The sequence below is a fragment of the Lycorma delicatula genome, chromosome 9 (assembly GCF_047948215.1).
Source record: "Lycorma delicatula isolate Av1 chromosome 9, ASM4794821v1, whole genome shotgun sequence".
Classification (NCBI taxonomy): domain Eukaryota; kingdom Metazoa; phylum Arthropoda; class Insecta; order Hemiptera; family Fulgoridae; genus Lycorma; species Lycorma delicatula.
In genome coordinates this window covers 91,145,811-91,168,697 of record NC_134463.1, presented here as the reverse complement: position 1 = coordinate 91,168,697, position 22,887 = coordinate 91,145,811, and the positions used below count along the sequence as shown (strand labels likewise).

The following is a 22,887-nucleotide window of genomic DNA, read 5'->3' as shown; positions in this document are numbered from 1 at the left end:
TGTACGTGGTTGTTGATTTTTTTGCCTTAATTTGTTGTCTGTGTGTGACTTTTGTGTTTTGTGTTGTGGCGAGTGCATGTTTGTTTGGGTGTTTACTGTTGTGTTTGCAGTGACTGATTGTGTATGTGGGCATTTCCCCCTTCCTGAAGTAATGCCACATAAGCAGTTTCCAGGAGGGGTGGTTAGCCAGGAGTGGAGGTTTAGTCAGTAATGCGCAGGAACACATACGCACTTAATAACATTTTCCGGAACCTGTTAGGGAGCCCAACATTGCCTAGGCCCCCGTAAATGGGGTTTCTCCACCTCTTAAAAAGAAAAAGTAAGATATAATAGGTAAGCTATCCTAAAAAAATTATATTTAATAGTTCAGCGGTACAATACTGTTCTACAATTCACATTAGCAGTATGTAAAAAAAAGTCTGAGAACAGCTGCTCTAAGAGAAAACAAGTTTGACACCAGTATTGCTGCAGTCATAAACAATAAGACTAAGGTGGATAGCATAAATCAGTAAGTAATATACTTGTATTTTGTTAAACACAACACATCTGATTCCTGAAAGAGGGCAGCAGCTCTTTCAGTAGTTGTTAGGGGTGTGAGTCAAGACGACTTAAACGGCCGTATCAACATCACTCAGTCCTCTGAGTACTGCGCAGCTGAAAGCAATGGAAAACTACAGCTGCTTTTTTTCCAAGAAAATGTGGCTCTCTGCATTTTCACATAGCAATAATGGAGGCGCCTTCCTTGGTAAAATATTCCGGAGGTAAAATAGTCCCCCGTTCGGATCTCCGGGTGGGGACTACTAAGGAAGGGGTCACCAGAAAATTAAAAAATAACATTCTACGAGTCGGAGCGTGGAATGTTAGAAGCTTAAAAAAGGTTGGTAGGCTAGAAAATTTAAAAAAGGAAATGGGTAGGACAAATGTGGATATAGTAGGAATTAGTGAGGTTCGGTGGGAAGAGGAAGGCGACTTTTGGTCAGGTGATTTTAGAGTAATTAACTCAGCGTCAAATAATGGGCAGGCAGGAGTAGGTTTCGTGATGAACAAGAAGATAGGGAGGAGAGTGGAGTATTTCAAAACGCATAGCGATAGAATCATTGTAATAAGGATAAAATCAAAACCTAAACCGACAACGATTGTTAACGTCTATATGCCTACAAGCGCCCATGATGATGATGAGGTAGAGTGTGTATACGAAGAGATTGATGAAGCAATCAAACACGTAAAAGAAGATGAAAATTTAATAATAGTTGGAGACTGGAATGCAAGCATTGGAGAAGGCAAGGAAGGAAATATAGTGGGTGAATACGGGCTGGGCAAAAGGAATGAAAGAGGGGACCGACTTATAGAGTTTTGCACGAAGTATAATTTAGTAATTGCCAACACCCAATTTAAAAATCATAATAGAAGAATATACACTTGGAAAAAGCTAGGCGATACTGGAAGGTATCAGATAGATTATGTCATGGTTAAACAAAGATTTTGAAATCAACTCGACTGCAAAACTTACCCTGGAGCAGACATTGATAGCGACCATAATTTGGTGATAATGAAATGTAGATTGGGGTTTAAAAACCTGAAGAAAAGGTGTCAGATGAATCGGCGGAATTTAGAGAAGCTTGAGGAAGAGGAGGTAAAGAAGATTTTTGAGGAGGACATCGCAAGAGGTCTGAGTAAAAAAGATAAGGTAGAAAATGTAGAAGAAGAATGGGAGAATGTTAAAAAGGAAATTCTTAAATCGGCAGAAGCAAACTTAGGCGGAATAAAGAGAACTGGTAGAAAACCTTGGGTTTCAGACGATATAGCTGATGGATGAACGTAGAAAATATAAGAATGCTAGTGATGAAGAAAGTAAAAGGAACTATCGGCAATTAAGAAATGCTATAAACAGGAAGTGCAAACTGGCGAAAGAAGAGTGGATTAAAGAAAAGTGTTCAGAAGTGGAAAGAGAAATGAACATTGGTAAAATAGACGGAGCATACAGGAAAGTTAAGGAAAATTTTGGGGTACATAAATTAAAATCTAATAATGTGTTAAACAAAGATGGTACACCAATATATAATACGAAAGGTAAAGTCGATAGATGGGTGGAATATATTGAAGAGTTATACGGAGGAAATGAATTAGAAAATGGTGTTATAGAGGAAGAAGAGGAAGTTGAGAAGGATGAAATGGGAGAAACAATACTGAGATCTGAATTTAAGAGAGCATTAAAAGATTTAAATGGCAGAAAGGCTCCTGGAATAGACGGAATACCTGTAGAATTACTGCGCAGTGCAGGTGAGGAAGCGATTGATAGATTATACAAACTGGTGTGTAATATTTATGAAAAAGGGGAATTTCCGTCAGACTTCAAAAAAGTGTTATAGTAATGATATCAAAGAAAGCAGGGCCAGATAAATGTGAAGAATACAGAACAATTAGTTTAACTAGTCATGCATCAAAAATCTTAACTAGAATTCTATACAGAAGAATTGAGAGGAGAGTGGAGGAAGTGTTAGGAGAAGACCAATTTGGTTTCAGGAAAAGTATAGGGACAAGGGAAGCAATTTTAGGCCTCAGATTAATAGTAGAAGGAAGATTAAAGAAAAACAAACCAACATACTTGGCGTTTATAGACCTAGAAAAGGCTTTCGATAACGTAGACTGGAATAAAATGTTCAGCATTTTAAAAAAATTAGGGTTCAAATACAGAGATAGAAGAACAATTGCTAACATGAACAGGAACCAAACAGCAACAATAACAATTGAAGAACATAAGAAAGAAGCCCTAATAAGAAAGGGAGTCCGACAAGGATGTTCCCTATCGCCGTTACTTTTTAATCTTTACATGGAACTAGCAGTTAATGATGTTAAAGAACAATTTAGATTCGGAGTAACAGTACAAGGTGAAAAGATAAAGATGCTACGATTTGCTGATGATATAGTAATTCTAGCCGAGAGTAAAAAGGATTTAGACGAAACAATGAACGGCATAGATGAAGTCCTACGCAAGAACTATCGCATGAAAATAAACAAGAACAAAACAAAAGTAATAAAATGTAGTAGAAATAACAAAGATGGACCGCTGAATGTGAAAATAGGAGGAGAAAAGATTATGGAGGTAGAATTTTGTTATTTGGGAAGTAAAATTACTAAAGATGGACGAAGCAGGAGCGATATAAAATGCCGAATAGCACAAGCTAAACGAGCCTTCAGTAAGAAATATAATTTGTTTACATCAAAAATGAATTTAAATGTCAGGAAAAGATTTTTGAAAGTGTATGTTTGGAGTGTCGCTTTATATGGAAGTGAAACTTGGACAATCGGAGTATCTGAGAAGAAAAGATTAGAAGCTTTTGAAATGTGGTGCTATAGGAGAATGTTAAAAATCAGATGGGTGGATAAAGTGACAAATGAAGAGGTATTGCGGCAAATAGTTGAAGAAAGAAACATTTGGAAAAATATAGTTAAAAGAAGAGACAGACTGATAGGCCACATACTAAGGCATCCTGGAATAGTCGCTTTAATATTGGAAGGACAGGTAGAAGGGAAAAATTGTATAGGCAGGCCACGTTTGGAATATGTAAAACAAATTGTTAGGGATGTAGGATGTAGAGGATATACTGAAATGAAACGACTAGCACTAGATAGGGAATCTTGGAGAGCTGCATCAAACCAGTCAAATGACTGAAGAAAAAAAAAAAATATGATCCTCCAATTCTTTAATAAAGTGAACAGTTATACAATTGCTGAAACTAAGAGAACATGTACACAAATTAAGAACAGAAGAATTATATCAAACCAAAGAGCAATTAAATGATTGGCAACAAAAAACAAATAAACGAAATGATGATTAACTCCGACTTAGGGAGAATATTGTCCAACAATATCAGAGGAGTAATGAACTGAAAGATATGAATTTTTTGCAATATATTAAAGATCGGGCATGGATGCCTTAGTGTGTATGTTTTTCTTGTGAACGTCTATTTTTCAGTCACTCTGTAGTTAAGTAATGTAGATAAAATTAAACAGAAATTCCAGAATAATTAAATAAGATTAAACAGAAATTAAACTAGAAAATCGAAAAGTAGTACAATTCTAAATTGTAATTTCTTAAAAGAATTGATCTAAAAAAAAAATAATTTTCAATTAATATTAAATAATCAAATGTTTCACCAAATCTATTACATAGACACATATGTAATAATGCCTTTTAAATTACATATACACATTTTTAAAAGTATATAAAATTTTATTTCACTAATAACTTTGATTTTTTCACATTTTTTTTTTTTTTTTTTTTTTGTTACTGAATTATTAGTTATTGTAAAACCTTTTTTACAATCACGGGTTAATAATTATTAATAAATATATTTAAATTAAAAAAAAAAAAGGCGATGAAGGCTGATTGGAACCAATGTGCCTTCCCTTGTAATATCCAAATATTTCATTAATTAAAATTTTATTTGGCTATAACCCTGGAACTAATGAAAATAAATACCACTTACATATATTGTTGAAAAGCTCTCAATGAAGGCTTATTACTGCAGTTAAGAAAAAGCCCAAAATCCATTTTTTGGGGGGATTTTAGGACACTCCTAAATCCAAAATTTTACCCCTATGGCTAATCATTTTTGAGTCATACATATGTACGTATAGAAGTCATACCAAAACTAGTCAAAATGGTTCAGGAATGGTCAAAATGAATATTTCCATTGAAATCTGAAAACCGAAAGTTTGCATGATCACAATACTTCTTTTACTTCATACAAGTAAAAAAGAGGAGGTTCTCAATTTGTATCAATTTTTATATATTTTAGTAATGTTCACATATAGTTCCATAATGCCTAAATGTATTTTAACCATTTATTTATTTTTTGTTTGAAAGGGAAACTTTCCCTGATGGTCCAATGTATATTTTATCAAAATCGATTCAGAACTTTTTTTTAGATATTCAGGAATAAGCAGGCTCATAATCTCTTCATCTCTGCCTGTGATTTATCATCATGCGGTTTATTTATTACTCTGTTAGGCTCCACATCACACAATGCTAAACCTTCTAAGCCTACTTGACTTAAGAACAACATAAACTTGTCTTTTCAGAAAAATGTTTTTGCCTTCACCGAGTATAATGCCTTGAAATTTATTAATCCTTTTCGGATTAATGAAGCTCCATATTCTTCTTCCACTGACAGGTGAAGTCGTAGGCATCTGCATTTTTCACATGATTACCTATGATTTAATCATCAAATTGAATTAAAACAGCATCTGGCTCCTCTCCATCTTCTAACTGGTCTCTCCTAGAGACAGTCATTTGAATTTTTTGACTAAACTCATAGCTCTGTTTATGAGATCTTCACTGATGGTCTCGTAAATTTTTGATAATAGTTGCAATTACATCATTTTGTGCTTTCTTTCTTATGTGGTGGCTTCCCAAATTCATCAATAGCAGCAATATTAATATGTATATGTAGTATGAATTGAAAATCACCTTTTTTGAGATATGTTAAAAATAATTTTATTTCTATTATAATTCCCATCTACGATAGGATCTTTTGAGATGACAAAAATATGACCCATATAACCACATTTAAGTGGTGTACTTAATAGTTTTTAAGAATTTTGTTAACTGAAAAATAACTAGTGTTCCAAATCATTGAATGAGGGCCTTCAACAAACATCCACAAAACATTGATTAAGTTTGGTACTCCACTCTCCTTGGGTAGCTACTATTATACAGAGAAAAATACAAATTTTAAGATTCACTAATGATTGCTCTTTTGACAGACATAAAAAAATAAGTAACAAGAAATTCTGAACTACATGGATTTGTGGCTAGAGAAATTAAATTTTAAAATAAATAAAACTAAAACAAAATAATATAATGGGTCTGAAAGAAGGATAATGAAAAATGGGTGATTGCATTCACCTGCATTAATACGAATAGGTGAATATAATATACTGGAAATTACAGAATTTTGCTATGTAGGGAATAAAATTACAAAGGATGGATAAACTAAATTAGAGCTTAAAAGCATACTAATACAAACAAGGAGAGCTTTTATGTAAGAAAGTAAGCTAATTATTAAACACAAATCCAAGGATTTTCTTAAAACTATTTTTTTCAAAGTATTTTACAGTAATTTTTAGGTAGATTTCATAAGAAAGCTACCTATTGTAATGGGTATCATGATTCAACTTCCAGAAAATTTTGACATATCTTCGTGTTTCACATCCCCAATCCCAAAACCATCATCAGTTCAAAAGTTTTTATATATATATATATATATATATATATATATATATATATACTTCACTTTCTTGTGGAGATGATAACTGCCATAATTTTGTGCCAATCACTTTCAAATTGATACATAAAATATAATGACCTAAAATCTTGGTCGCATTTGTTAATGGGCAAAATCAGACTATGGGATGGCTTTTTCGAAAAAACAAAATATCGCTATAACTTTCTTATTAAGTAAAATATCAAACTCATTTAAAGTTCCTACTATTCTTTGGATAAGGATCTAAAACTCATATCAGTAAAGTTTTTTGATCCAGGGGGTGGAAAAAATGGGGTTTCAAAGACAAAAAAATCATACCTTCCTTAATAGGCACAGTATCGAATTGGTTTAAAGTGCTTGTTATTCGTCTAAAAATTACCTAAAACTTTTGTCTAAAACAATTTCTGATATGACCAATCCTTATGGCAAGGGATGACCAAAATATTGCTGGAATTGTAAAATGGGCCTTGTTGTATGCTAAACATCTGAAACTTTTTTCACATGCAACCATTATTGTATTGATTAAATTTGAAGTTTTTCTTAACTTTAAGATGGAAATCTTTTTTATCCCCTACTTAGCACTGGTGAGGATGGTAAAAACTATAGACGAAAACAAATTAAATTTATAAAACTGTAATGTAGCTGAGAAAATAGGATGTAGTTATTATCTTGAGATTAAAAGATTAGCATGAACAGAAAGTAATGAAAATAGCATCAAACAAGTTAAAAGTCTGATTAATACCTCAACAACAAAATCTGAAATTTTTTTTTACATGACTGATCAAAAAGGAGTGTAATGTATTTAGGGCATATGTCTGTGTGTTCTACCATAGCAGTTAAACAGCTGAACCAATTTTGGTGTATAACCCCACATTGGAATCTTTACATTTCCAGGAGTGTCATAGGCTATATAAATATTTGTATATTATATATATAGTAGTGAAGATCTGTTGGTTGAAGCACAAACTTTAATAAATTGAATTAATGAACTGTGAGTCTCTATCATGGTGTTGAGCTTAGGTTGAACTAAAAGATTTGAATCAATCAAATAAATATTACAAAAATAATAGAATTATATTTACATTAAATAAAATAACACTAAATAAATTTATAAAATTTCTGTTTAACAATATTGGGCTACTCGTGGGGACTGCGTGTGAGACGAGGCTATAGTGTTGCGGTGATGCAAGCACCTCATAGCAGGGGAGATCAATCATCACAATCAGCTGGTAACAAACAGAGTACCCCTGAGACGCTGTTTTGGAAGCTGCAGTAGAGTGCTCTTATAATATCTCTGCAAACAATTGTTTGATTTTCAAAATTCAAACAGGATATTTGTTAGCAGATTGAAGGCTAACTTTTGCATGCATCAGGTACACTCTCAATCTAAACAGATCACTGTTATTTGGAAATGTTATATTTTCGCAACCAATCTTTCAATTTTCATTTATGTTAATGACATTAATAAAACTGCATGTGCCCAAAAAGGAGTGTAATGTATTTAGGGTGTATGAGTGTATGTTTGTTCCACCAAAGCAACTCAATGGCTGAACTGATTTAGATGTATGATCTCAAACTGTAATCCTTATGTTACAGAGAGTGTTATACGCTCTATATATATATATATATATACTTAAATTTAAAAAAATTGAAAACAAAATTATAATAGACTACATACAAAACTGGTTACCAACACACTGTTTTAATTATCCTATATTATAGAGAAATGGTTTTTTTTTTGTTGGCAGTGAATAATTTTTAATAATTAATATTAATTTTTATTTCTTTTTTTGTTATAACACTCATAATTATTTTCAATTCTAAATTAAAATAATTCGTTTTTCATTGTTTTAATCTACATCAGTTTTGACATACTACTATCCTACTCCAAGTATAATTTTAATAATGACATTATAGTTCAATTTAAAACCTTATCTTTTAAATCTTAATTATATTTCTTACTGTTGTTTGTTATTAAGGAATTTTTGTGATTAATTTAATCATATTGATATGAAGTTTTTTTTAATGAATTATAAACAGAGTCGTTATAATAATATTCGTTCTTTATATATTACTCTGTACTTAAAAAAATTAAATATATATCATTAAAGCAAACATATTTGTTTTTTATTTATACGGCTTTATTATGAAACATGAAAAGCATTACAAAATTACATGTATTTTTTTACTTATTGTAATTTGGATGGTATTTTGGATTACATTACTGAATAAACAGTATGCACGTTTTAATAATAAATATTCATTATTAGGTAATCCTAAGGTAAGTGTGTTTTATACATAATTTTTATGTTAATGAAAGTAAAAAAAAGAGAAAAATCATCTTTTCTTACACTGATATGTCATATTTTTACTGTAAGGCTTCCTTTATCATCATTATCCTTTTCCCTTTTTGATTAATCAAAATTTCTATTTCAGAATTGTTTAAATAGTTAATTTAAATTAATTTGATATACATAATGTATGTTTAGGACCATCATTCGGTGTAAATGTTTAAGATAGTTTGAGTTACATTTAATCATCCTTTTTTTTATCTTATCTTCAGGTTTATTATATTACCATTTATGTTTTCATAAAACAAAATTTTTTAAGGAAATTTATTTCAGAACTAATAATGTTAAGATTAATACAACATGATAAATGTAGCAAATTGTGAGGTTCTTAAAAATTCAAAATATTTTTTATATGTTACATGTTATATGTTAAAACTTTAATTCTAATATATATGCATATATTCATAATTAATTATTATGATTACAAAATTCAAACGTTTAACAATTAATTTTAACAGGTGTTTTTTAATGTTTCAAAATAAGTTACTGTTTTTTCATTTAGAAGAATATAAATGTTATTAATTAAATTTTTAGTGTTTAGAAACAGGCATTCTTGCCTTTCAGAACCAGTTAAATCACTATCAAAACAATATCAATTATAAAACAGTGGTATACAATCTCTTTTCCCACTGAAACAATTAAATAACAATAAAATAAATAATATTAGATATCAATATAAAATAAATCATTCATATCACAAAACATTTTCTAAAAATAAATCAATAGAATATAGATTACAATTAAAACTATCAAACTAATCACAATGTTGATTACAAAAGTATGATAGACGACATAGTTGAGCGTCAAATTGCACCCCCAGACAAGTAAAAATAGTAATTATTACCTCTTAATAAACAACCAGATAAGTAAAAATCGAATTGTAGCAATTCATGACAATTATGATTTGTAAGTAAATTGTATGCTTAAAGACAATCATTTCTTTCCATAGCAGTTTCAATACTAATACCTTTAATAAATTAGAGGTATCTGTAAAATTGTGATCAGAATAATGCATCAAAGAACTAATTGTAAATAAGTAATATAAAAAAGAATGACAAGGTTTTTTTTACAAATAGTTGTTTTTGAATTGTAGTGTGTGGATGACATAAAACAAAACAATAAGAAAGAATGGGAAAAACAAAATAAAAATAGTGTTCTAAATGTATCAATATTTAAAAATTCTTTGAGAATCTTTTGGTAAAGTTAATTTTTAGTAGCTTTTGAAATTAAAATTCCAAGTAAATCTGAAAAAAATAATTTGCTATGAAAAATAACATCTAAATCCTTGATATTCAAAACTCATGAAACAATATTATCTAAATTATAATTAAAATATGAAGTATCACTACCAAAATATATGTGAAAGTTCAATAAAAGTCCATTTTCTCTACAATATTCAAGTAAAGAATTTTAATTAATTTATAACAACTGTCTATCAATAAGTTTAGAAATCTGCTTAAAACATTTTCATGTCATTAGCAAATAATAATCATTTAGAATGCTTTAATTTTTGACAAGAATCATTTATATAAATAATGAAAAAAGGTGGACCAAGATGCGTACCTTGACCAATATCTGAAATAACTTTTATCGGATCAGAAATGAAATTATTTATTTGAATTCTATTAATAAGAAAAGAAGAAAACCAGTTGAGTTTAATTTTTAGTAGCTTTTGAAATTAAAATTCCAAGTAAATCTGAAAAAAATAATTTGCTATGAAAAATAACATCTAAATCCTTGATATTCAAAACTCATGAAACAATATTATCTAAATTATAATTAAAATATGAAGTATCACTACCAAAATATATGTGAAAGTTCAATAAAAGTCCATTTTCTCTACAATATTCAAGTAAAGAATTTTAATTAATTTATAACAACTGTCTATCAATAAGTTTAGAAATCTGCTTAAAACATTTTCATGTCATTAGCAAATAATAATCATTTAGAATGCTTTAATTTTTGACAAGAATCATTTATATAAATAATGAAAAAAGGTGGACCAAGATGCGTACCTTGACCAATATCTGAAATAACTTTTATCGGATCAGAAATGAAATTATTTATTTGAATTCTATTAATAAGAAAAGAAGAAAACCAGTTGAGTATACTTAAATCTAAGTTTAGTTTTCTTTTACAGTTTTTTGTGAATTCACTGTCACTGAAATGATTTTTTCCCCAATTGCACTAATTGGGAAATTCTAGATTTTCCTATACAATGAACCTCATTCCACTTTCATTATGTTCTTCTAGTCAGAAATGAGACATATTATACATGAAAATAACAATATTATACATGAACAGCCATGCTCAAGAATAACTGTACTTATTATGAGAATATTAAAAATAAAAAAGTACAAAGAGAGGTCTCATAACCTTCACTAAGCCAAAATGCTATTATAGATCAGTATGGCACATCCATTAAAATGTATATCTTTACTCCAAATGACAGGATAAAATCTAGTTTTAGTTTTTAGACAGTTGTTTTGAGGATGTTTGTCTAGCTCTATTACCAAATACAACTTTATTCAAATCCAATCATAAGTAAATACAAGAATTTCTGCTTTTTTGTCCTGGAAAAGATGCACTTTAGTGTTCCAAAATAGTTAGTTTTTTACAAGTGAATTTCCCTTGTTTCCTGTCATCAATCCCTTTTTTATTTTGTGGGCAGGTGCTTGGGTTGACTGCCATACTGTTGCTATTTATTTTTTTGGGAAGCCAGAGATCAATGAAACTGTCTTCTTTTTAAATTGGCAGAAGTGGTGACTCAGTCTGTAAGTTCGTTCACGGATTTTAAATTTCAAAGGGTTGCAAAAAAGATCTAACCAATGGCTTATATATGAATCAATTAAAGCCAGAAAGACAACCATCTATATAATTGTGTACACTGAAGCTATAAGACGTATTAAGATAGATTGTGTAAATCAACAATAAAATCAAAAATAATTACTATTCTGAGAATTACTCAAATTAGTTTGATTTATCTTTAATTTTTTTTTTAAGTAGTAATTTATTATTATGAAACCTCAAACACTGATTTACACGTGTGTTTTAATGATGAAGATGAAATTAATGAATATGGATGCTAATTAGTACACTTATAATAATATCCAAAATAGCACAATTACGGAAAAATAAATTTACTCAAATGTGATGTTCAGTAAATCAGCTTATTTGCTTAAGTACTGCAGTCTCAACTTATTTTAAATTAAATACAAAAATGTCTTATTATTTATAATGTGGAAAGTTTTTATCAGTTTATCAACATATAAAGAAATGAATACACACAAATTTTAACTTTTAAACATCATGTATTGAAAAGGACTCTACACTAATTGAAATTAAGACAACGTATCAGTATAAAACTGATACGTTTCTTTTTATAGAACAATGAAGTTTCTACTACTTATACAATTTAATATCAATTTATATTTTATCTACTCTTAGTAGTGATAATATATAATATTGATAAAGCTTTAACAGGGAAAATTCTGTTTAGAAGAATTTCTCACAAAATCATTAAAATTCAGCTGGTGAAAATGTAATAAAGGGACCTGGATAAAACAGTAGACCATATCCATTATAAGTATGTTCAACAGCACATGGAACATCTCAAGTAATAGTATCTTGGAATTTGAAAGATATGAACTTATAACAAAATGTTAGAAGTTGAGGAAGGTTTAATGCACTAATCACACTGCAAAATACTAGGTGCAGCTCTTCAGTATAATATTTTTATTCATTAACTGCTAATGACTACAGTCACCAGTGGATTCTAAACAAAAAAGCTATTGTAAAAATTTGAGGACACTGAAATAGTAATTTGTAATATGTTGAGCAAGGAAATTATATCAGGTTTAAGTTTTGTCAAGGATATTGTTTTATAAAGTTGAATTTTTAACTAAGCACAGAATACAATACTTCCAAGAGCTTAGATATTGATAAAAATGGAATTTTATACATTATTCAGTATCTATTCAAGTGAGTTTTACGCAATACAGTTTAGGTTGAATTATGTCTGAACCTTTAAATTTCAAGTTAATTAACAAATCTCTTTCTTATTCCAGTGTATAGTGAAAAATAACCCGAGAACAATTTGACAAATTAAAATTAACTTTTTTCTTCAGTTTCTAAGGTATTCTGAAGGTATTATATCCTCATTATATGACCTGTTGATGAATATTTCTAAATTAATTTGTTCAAAAACATAATTTTGCATAATGATTAAAAAGGTTTTTTATCTGCCATACTGAATGTCAATCCAGTAGTTTATTATAAAGTATAAGAAAATTTAAAATGCTGTCACATTACTGATAAGCAGGAAATAATAATTTATAAAATATTTATCACAAATTAATATTCAGCAAAAATGTACAACATAAATGAAAAATATATACAATATACATATACATAGTATTTATTTAAAAAGAATGGAAATGAACACTCTTTAAGCGTTACGTTTTTGTACGTTTGAACTCATCACAACAGTCCTTGTACTTATACATAAAAATAACTTTTTTAAATTAATCAAAGCACACTAAATTACATCTTTCATTCTTTTCATTCCTCCTTCAAAATATCTATAGTGTATAAATATGACTGTATATCCACCTGTGCAAAATGGATCAAAATAGTGATGCATCTTTACCCAAAGAAATAGCTAGCTAATTCTATCCTGCTCACCTCGTTACAAGAACATTATTAACAAGTTACTGGTGCATTAACCTCCATGGAATTGATATAACATTTGTGTTTTACAATGATAGAATTTTTACACATAATAATTAACATTTAAAACATAGTTAGCAATGTTTAATAAAAAGTTAATTATGTCTACACATACAACAGTTATGTATGAAAAAAACTCCTATTTATGAAGATACTTTGAATACCACCAAACAACTAAACACACAGAAACTTTCCCTGTATATTCTAACTTTTTGAAGATTATGGACTTGCTGAAACAGGGTTCTGTTATAACTTGATCTTTTGGCACATCATCTGTGTTTGTGATATATACACACTTTCTAATATTTTGTAAGAAATATTGCAGTAAGAACCCTGCTATTAGATAGAACAAATTACAAGTTATGATTTTTCATAAAATATTTAGTTACAAAATGGTAGCTGCTGGTTTTCTTAAACAATATCCACCACTGCTGCTAATTTATAGTCTACACTCCACTTCTGACACAACCTACTCGTAATGATAATCAATATTACCAGTCTGTCTTTCAGCAGTTAAATGTTAAATACTTTAATACATTTTACTCCATCTTTAAATCTAATGTTTGTCTTAGAATCCATTCTTCTATTACTATTCAGCACTTTCTGTTCACAATAGTATTTTAAATAGTTGATACTTTGATAAAAGTTTTAACTTTTTTCCATTGTATATTTTTTTTACAAAAAAGTTTCAAAGATACAAAGATTAAACTTTTTTTAATTGATGTAGTGCAAGAAGTATTAACTAAAAATACATCAATTGGATGTTCATTATCCATGGAAACAGTCTTTATGATATTACCATACAGTAATGTTACTTTTGATGCTGATTAAACTTTCTACAATCAATTGTGATTGACAATTCTGTTCTTACTTTACTATAATCCTCACTTTATTAATTTAATTTTGTTGTGAAGCTCAATTTATGCATTCAGCATAAAACGAATGACATCTATGGTTCACAAAACTAACAATAAATACATGCACAGTGCTTAGTTTCTGGTAGAATGCCATTCCAGCACAAACTTTGTAATGCTACACCTTGTATAATGTATTATTTTAATATCTGCAGAAACATTGGTATATTTCTTAAGACATTCAACCTAAATTAGATGCAATGTATACAATCAGTCTCTCCCATTTTATTTTATTTCTTTATGTGTATAAGTTTTAAAGTTCAAATAATGGAGGGTTCAGTTTATTAGGGGGGAAATAGAGATTCTATTAAAGCACAATTTTCTTACTTATGTGACATTCCCACTATTATATACAGAGTGTGGCAAAACTGATTAGATGATTTAAAATTGGCTTGAATGGTTAGCTTGTACAGTAATCCAAAGCCTTCAGTCACTATGGAGCATTGATGTAGTGAGCATTATGTACTTACTATCGAGTGTTTTTTTTTTTTTAAATGGTGATTCAGCTGCTGTAATGCTACATGAGTTTAGGAATTGTTTTAATATACGAAGAAATGGAAGAGTCCCAAACGCTAAATGATTTTAAACTGGGTGGGAAACTTTCAACTGAATGCTACTGCATGCCTAAGAATTCTGGCTATCCACCAACAGTTCACACCCCAAATAATGTAGAGAGAGTGAGAGCAGTCCTACAGCAGTCCTGTTAGACAACATGCTGTAGCACTATGCATGTCAGAATGGAGTGTTAAGTGGATGTTACACATGGATTTGCATTTTCATTGATTTAAAATGTAAGTGGTTCAAGAGTTACTGCCTTGATATTTAAATCAGCAAATGGAATTTTGTACAAAGCTCTAAGAAATGAGTGAAGTACAAACACTGTTATTATCCAGTCTAATTATGTCAGATAAGGCCCATTTCCATCTTAGTGGATACGTCAATAAGCAGAATTTCAGATATCGGGCACAGGAAAACCCCTGGTTTATTGCATCTATCTCCTTTGCACAACGAGAAGGTGACGGTTTGGTGTGAAGTGAGTTCAATTGGAATTTTTGGACCGTACTTTTTTCAAGACAAAGTATAAGTATATGTATGGATAAATATTTATTTATCTTCTGACCCTGATAAATCGTCAAATTCTGGATTTAATACAACAAACTCTCCTGTGGTTGAATATTGACTTGAAATTTAATTGAATAAACCAATAATCATTGATATTTTCATCATCGTAGCCTTTGGAATATTTTTATTTTTTGTTAAATCAAATAAAAATTCTAAATTAACAATCTTGAACAGTTTTACTTTAGTTAACAAAAATGTAAGTAAAACGTACTTCTTCCTATCATTAAAGTTAAGTGTAATTTATTATTCTATAAAATAACATCTTATTCAAACAAAAAGAAATAAACAAAATAAGTTATTTGATTTCCAGAAAAAGCTGATTTAAAAAATCACAACAGCTGTTTTGATTCAAAGTACCTCCTCAGGTGTTACGAACAGAATACTAAAGCTAAAGGTACATTACAATAAAAACGGTAAATACAAAAACCAAAAGAGATAAAGTATATAAAGAAAAGGGCAACAATAGGGAGTGAACACATGTATCAGTAGAGCTTGTGACGTTATGTGCTAACATCTCATATTGTTTTCCAAAAAATTATATCTGCACGTAATTATCTTTATTTCATTTTTCGACTTACAAACAATACATTTATGTTTTTGTGTGTTCAATTCTTTCCACTTGAGTTGATTACATGTATAAAAATGCTTAATGACTCAATCTTGTAAAAAATAACAATTCCTTAACCAATGACTAATGCTCTGATTGGTATTATGTACAAGCCTATAAAAGTTTATAAATGCAGTTAAAAATGATGTCTTTTGACACGATTATATTTAGATCTGTCATTCATAGAACACAATGTGTATATATAGAAATAAACTTTAGTCCAGTTTATATTGTGTTCAGTGAAGGTATTTAGATAAAATAGGTGTATTAATTGATGACATGTAATTGGCATTCAAAAATGCAAAGAAAGAACTGCTGCAGCTTGTGAGATACGAAGAACACAGGTTCAAAAACTCAGATGAGAAAAAAAAGAAATGATTCTTCAATCAACATACCAATTGTGTTCTTTCAACAAGCCGAAAAAGTATAAATGACGTTTAAAATCTGTCAGTGGACTGGACAGTTTTGATTTAGATGTAGTTAAAAGAACAGTTAATGAATTTAATTCAAAGAAGAATGAATTACCTACAAAAAATAAGGCAAGAACTTCAGTAATTTATTGATTTTAAAGGCAGTGAATTAACTTCAGTTGTTATTTTGAAAGAGTTAGATTTCAAATGGCGTAAAACTGAAAACTTTTAATTGAGAAATTCGGTATCAGGTGGTTGAGAATTGAATATTTGCAGGCAGTGACTAAGTACAGACAAAGCAATGATTTGTACATTTTAAGCTCACATGGTTCGACAAAGTTGTGGTCTGATGGTATTGTTGAGGGACTTCATGTGCCAATTAATAAAGGTGACCCATTTAATAGTAATTCATGCTGGAGGAGAAATTGGTTTTATTCCGAACGCATTACTAACTTGGAAAGCCAGTTCGAAAAGTGGCGACTATCATGACAACATGAATACAGACAATTTCATGAAACGGGCACATGAAAAATTGATTCCAAACCTTTCACCAATGTCAGTAGTAGTTGTTAACTGTATTATAATACAGATAATGATAAAGTGCCAAATTCTAACTCCAGAAGAAAAAATATGACCAATTGGCTGGAGAAAACCCATATTCCGTATAGTTCAAAAATGTTGAATCCACAGTTACATAAATTAGTAAAGTTACATAAAACTAAAGTTCAAAAATATCACTTGGATGAACTTTTGAAAAAAAAATGGGTATCATGTTCCTAGACTCCCACCATACAATCCTTCTTTGAATCCGATCAAGATGGTATAGTCAGCCATAAAAAGACAAGTGGTGAGTCATAACACAACATTTTCTTTCACAGATGTTGAACAATTAACTACAGAGAAAATTAATTCCATAAATGAAGATGACTGGAAACCCTACTGTGAAAAAGTAAAAAATATTGAAAAAGAATATGAAAAACTGGAACACTGATAGATGAAATGACAGAACATTATATTATACATGCAGACTCTGGTAGTGAAAATGAAAGTGAAAGTGATTTGTTTAACAAGAAGTTTGAATTAGATGCATGAAAAAATTCAAGTAAGCTTTTGTTTATTATTAAAAATTAATAATTTAGTACAAATAAAGGTTATAAAAGAATCAATTATGTATTGTTTATAATTAGTAAATGTAAATATGATAATTATTACCACGTACAATATGATAATAAGTAATACTTCAATATGATATACAGAGTTTATGTTTCAGGCCAAGTAGTAATGTGCAGTCTGCTCATGACGTCACAAGCTCATGCATTGGCTGGCCCTAGAATGTAATAATAAATATTATTCCCCTTTTTACAAAAGGATAAGAAGCCCATCTCACATCAATAATTTCAACAACGGCAAACTATTCAAGTCTGATAATTTAAAAGTAAACTTGAACTTTTAAGTTTTTTAATTTTCAACAAAAAGGTTCAGTTTCAAACCTTTGTTCTCAACATGAAATATTTTGTAATTACTATTAAAAACAAGATTTTCATCAATTAAATGACAGGTATAATTAGAGACCCTCTTACTAGTGGAAAAACAAAATTTGAGGTCCTTTATTAATTTTTTAAAAGAAGACCAGTCTGTCAAAAATAAACTTTATCACAAGTACCACACTCAATTTTGTAAACACCTAGTTTTGAAGTTTTGTTATTCTTAATAAATTTACCAAGATAAATATCAGATTTGAAAGCAATATAAAGATTTATGTTTCTGAAAAATTTACTAATTTTCTCACTGGGAAAACATATGAATATATGTAAAATGCGAGTGTGTGAATAGTTCACCATTGTTGAACTTATGGATGCGAGATGGGCTTCTTACCTTTTTGTAAGTACTGCCCCCTTTAATGAATTGACCAATAGTATTTACTATTTATATATTACTGATATATGAATAGAGTCCCTATTGTTGCTTTTTATCTCTTTTGGTTTTTGTATTTACCCTTGTCACTGTAATATATCTTTAGCTTTGGTATTCTGTTTGTAATACCTGAGAAAAATACTGTGTACTGAAACAGCTGTTGTAATTTTTTAAATACATTTTTGTAGAAATCAAATAACATTCTTTATTTTCTTTTTTGATGGATTTTTATCAAGTAAGTATATATTAATAGCATTTTTTTTTTTTTAATTCAGTTCGATGAACTGTTCCTAGCTACTAGTCTCAAACACTTTTTTATTCTATTTTTAAAGAAAATGACAGATGATGCTTACTTTGATTTTTTTTTCCATAAACTTGAAATTTATTCAAATTATATTAAATAATACACAGAAATTTTTAAATTTCATTTTTGTGGATTTTCATTATTTTTAACTACCAAAATCAATTCAGGATTCATTGTAACATTCAATTACCTTTACTTATCATAATCATTATGGATAACATTTATTTAGAGCTTTAGAAATTTTTACAATTATCATATTATTGCATAAACTTTATATATACATAATTTTGAATATATGGAAGATTTTTATTATCAAAGTTTATTTTTTACAACTGAAGGGTAATAAATTTATTAAAACATGTAGAATAAAAATCATGTGTACATATGTAACACTAATTCCATACCTGCATCTTAGTCTTCTAAATAACATAAAGTACATGGCAATTTAATTTTTTTAAACTCTGGGCACCACAAATGCACTCATAAATTTATAGTAATGGAATGTTTGAATTTATATAATAGTAGATCGCAAGAATGTGGTCCACGGCCACAGGTGGCTGGCTACATTACAATATTATGAAAATTGCACATTCATTTCAATGTCAACACTGATAGTAAAACTTATCTTTTTCATACCAAATGTTTAACTTCTTTTTGTGAATTAAGTTTTTAGTGATTTATTTTTGACAGTTTGTCTATCTATAGATATCCAAAAGCAAAAACCATTTTCACCCGATGCAGTTTTTATAATTTACAGCAATGTCCATTACTTACCATTCAAGGAAGTGATAATATTTTCTTTCATTAATAATTGATCATATTTAATTCATTAAGAAATATAGTAACAACAAATACTTAATGTTTGTAAAACATAGAAAACAGATTTTATGTGAAGCAATACAGAATGGCATAGTGCATAGAACATAGAATGGCATTCTGGCATTAGTGCACTGCTATTGGTAGCATCATTGCAAAACTTTCCCTGCTATAATAAACTCATCAAGGGTTAAAAAAGGGTCACACAAGGGTCTACCCATCCCTTATTTGATTTTCAAAAAAATTACATATTCAAGTCACCAAACAAAATAGAGTGATAATATATATTCACTCTTATACATAGTTATTAAGCAAAATGTCAGTCACATGCACAAAAAAAGCTCTATCCCGCTAATGTTAATATTGCATAATTTATGACCAGTTATTTCAGAGGCTAATAATGATAAGAGAATGAAACTTGGGGAGATTTTAATTTGACACTATTGATCCTCTGTCTGAAATAATAGGTGTTTTGAAAAACTTAAAAAAATTTTTATCAAGCCATCCAAATTTACAGAAAATTTGGCCCATTTTAGTTTTTAAATCAAGAACTACTACAAAGACGATGATAGAGGATCCACACAAGGAACTGAACAATTAGAAAAGCCTGTAAAAATTTCAGCCCTGTATCTCAAGTACTTTCTGAAAAAAACAAGTTTGTGCCAAAAAATAGGATTTTTTGGAAATAAACAAAAATGTAACCACTGCTTACATTAAATTATATTTGGATACGTAGAAGCCTCCAGCCTGGTAACTCTAATCCTCCTCTGGATTCTCTTAGTAGTATTCTTTTTGCAGTCCTGGCTTCCTTGGAAACATTCTTATTTATTTCTGTTTTCCTGATATGGTCCTGTCGAGTGAGCGTAATACATCTACACTATTTTGCCCAGTTTGAACCTCCAAATGTTTAAATATCTTTAACCTACCAATATTTCCATCATTGAAGGTCACCACAGCATTGTACACACCAAGTTATAGCGTATATCTTCCAACAAAAATATTTTTTGGAACCTGTGTCCGTAAAACATTGTTAAATGACTCATTCACATTTTGAGTATTAGTATAAGACTTCTTTAGTAATTATTCTTTAGTAATAAGCTAAATCTCTAAATACAGGTTTTATAGAATTTTTGTTAGTATACCACTGCAGGATATGTCCTGTAATGCTACCTTTATTCTTCCGTTTTTAAATACTTCTTTGCGTTTTTTATCATGTCGTAATTATTTGGAAATATAACAAAGAACTGTCTCGCACCAAAAAAAAAAAAAAACACCCTAAAAAGTTTCCAAAAAATTAACACTAATATACTTACAACTAAAAGAACATAACCGCGAAATCTTACCAGCAAACAATTCTACAAATTACAACTAGCCACAGCCTTCTAGGCGTTGCATAACCAGAGTAATTTTGAATTAATTGAAGCTATGGGAAAAATTCGTAATTTTTGCGCGCTGTGAAGTAATTTAAAATCTTTCTTTAATAATATTTCTATTTGTAATATAAGAAAAATTTTTATACAAAATTAAACAGCATCACCTGGTGGCAAAAAGTGAAAATGTTGGATTGAGATGTATTTTAACGTCTATTCTTGACTTAAATGTCAAGAATATAAAATTTAAAAAAAATACAAAAAACAAAAAAAAATACAAAATTTTTACTTTTTTAAAAGCTTTTATTTTTAGATTTAAAAAAAATACAAAAAAAAACCCAAAAATATATTTGATTACATATAAAAAATTATTTTTTAAAAAAGCTTTTATTTAACTAATATTAATAAAAAAAGGAAGCAAATTAGAAAAACCCTCTAAAAAGTAAAAAATAAGAATTAAATCAAATTGAGAATTTTAAACAAAAAAATAATTATATATTAACAAATAAAAATATACTGAAAAGTAAAAACTAAAAAACTGTGCCACGCTTTTATTTAACTAAATATTTTCATTACTTTTAATCTTAAAATTTAATAATTATTACATTTATTTATTGGTTATTTATTAGATATTTATATAATTTATTTTTTACTTTTCAGTGCATTTTTATATTTGTTAATATATTATATTTTTTTGTTTAAAATTCTCAATTTGATTTAATTCTTATTTTTTACTGGGTTTTTCCAATTTGTTTCCTTTTTTTATTAATGTTAATATATATATTTTTTTTTTTTTTTTGTTTAACCTCCGAGTCGACACTTAAGCATTACTTAAGAAGATGAGATGAATGATTTGTAGCGTGTGTGAAAATGCCATGCCTGAACGGGATTCGAACCCGGAACCTCTAATATTAATATTAGTTAAATAAAAGCTTTTTTAAAAAATAATTTTTTATAAGTAATCAAATATATTTTTGAACTTTTTTTTTGTTTTTTTTTTGTATTTGATTTTTATTTTTTACTTTTTAGTCTTAATGAATAATAAACTTTTTACATCCAAAAAAATTATTCTTAATAATATTTATATCTTAATATAATTGTTTGTTCAAGTTTGTTTGTTTTATTAAGACTAAAAAGTCAAAATATTTATTTTTACACATCGAAGTTACATATGTGTACCAAATTTCAATCATTTTCATACGCTAGTTCATGAGAAATGAAAATTTTCAACTAAACGCATGAATTTAGCGTAAAGTAGAGCGTGGGGGTGGGTCATATCAAATTCTGACACTGTAGTGCTGTATTGTCATCGAAGTTACATACATGTACCAAATTTCATTGATTTTCATACAATAGATCAAAAGATATAGCAGTTGCAAGATTTGATTATTCCTAAAGCAAATTAAATAAAAGCTTATAAAAATGTATTCAAAAGTTTGATCTGTGACAATATACATTCTTTTATATTATGGTATGCACAACAGCTAGGAAATTAAAAATTAACAAACCTTCAAAAATTATTTATTAACTATGAAATTTTTATAGCAATTTTTTGATCTGGAGAATCCTGCCATTATAAACCATTTGTGTCTTTCTTCCTTATATATATTTTTTTTCTTAATACCTTTTTAGGCTTCGTACATATAGGTTGATGCTATAGAAAATCATTTTATAGAATCGTCTATGATCTTATAATTTTTTTTTTCAACTTGTAATTAAATTGTTATCATTGATGGGTTTTGGGTTGAATTAAAATGTTTAATAAATTAAAACATCTTTATTTTTACTTTATTCTACTGCTATAATTATGAGGTATTTGAAGAAAAATTGAATGATTCTATCAAGTTAAAAGTATAATCAGGTTTAACTATTTTCTGTTTAACTTCATCTTTTTTTCTTTGAGCAAAAAGAATGGGATTTAATTTTCTTTAAGGTTCAAAGGTTTTAAGTTATAAAAATAATTAATGTATAAAATTTTTTATCATGATTCATTTTTTTAATTTTTAGTTTCAGAGTTAAAATGAGGTTTTCATTATTCAACCGTTTTTTTTTTGTCACAATTAGTTCAACATGTTTATGGTT

General features: G+C 28.8%; 1 protein-coding gene across 3 annotated transcripts in view; it reads left to right on the top strand.

The window, feature by feature from the left end:
- The first annotated feature begins 8,291 nt into the window (after window positions 1–8,291).
- The window catches only part of LOC142330524 (uncharacterized), a 35,879-nt gene continuing 21,283 nt past the window's right edge, over window positions 8,292–22,887 (top strand). For all 3 annotated transcript variants that reach the window (XR_012757798.1, XM_075375858.1, XM_075375857.1), the window contains exon 1: window positions 8,292–8,550. Coding sequence is in view for 2 of the 3 variants with exons in the window: in XM_075375858.1 (XP_075231973.1) it covers window positions 8,416–8,550 (135 nt within the window). In the remaining variant the exon portion in view is untranslated. The remainder of the gene's footprint in view (window positions 8,551–22,887) is intronic.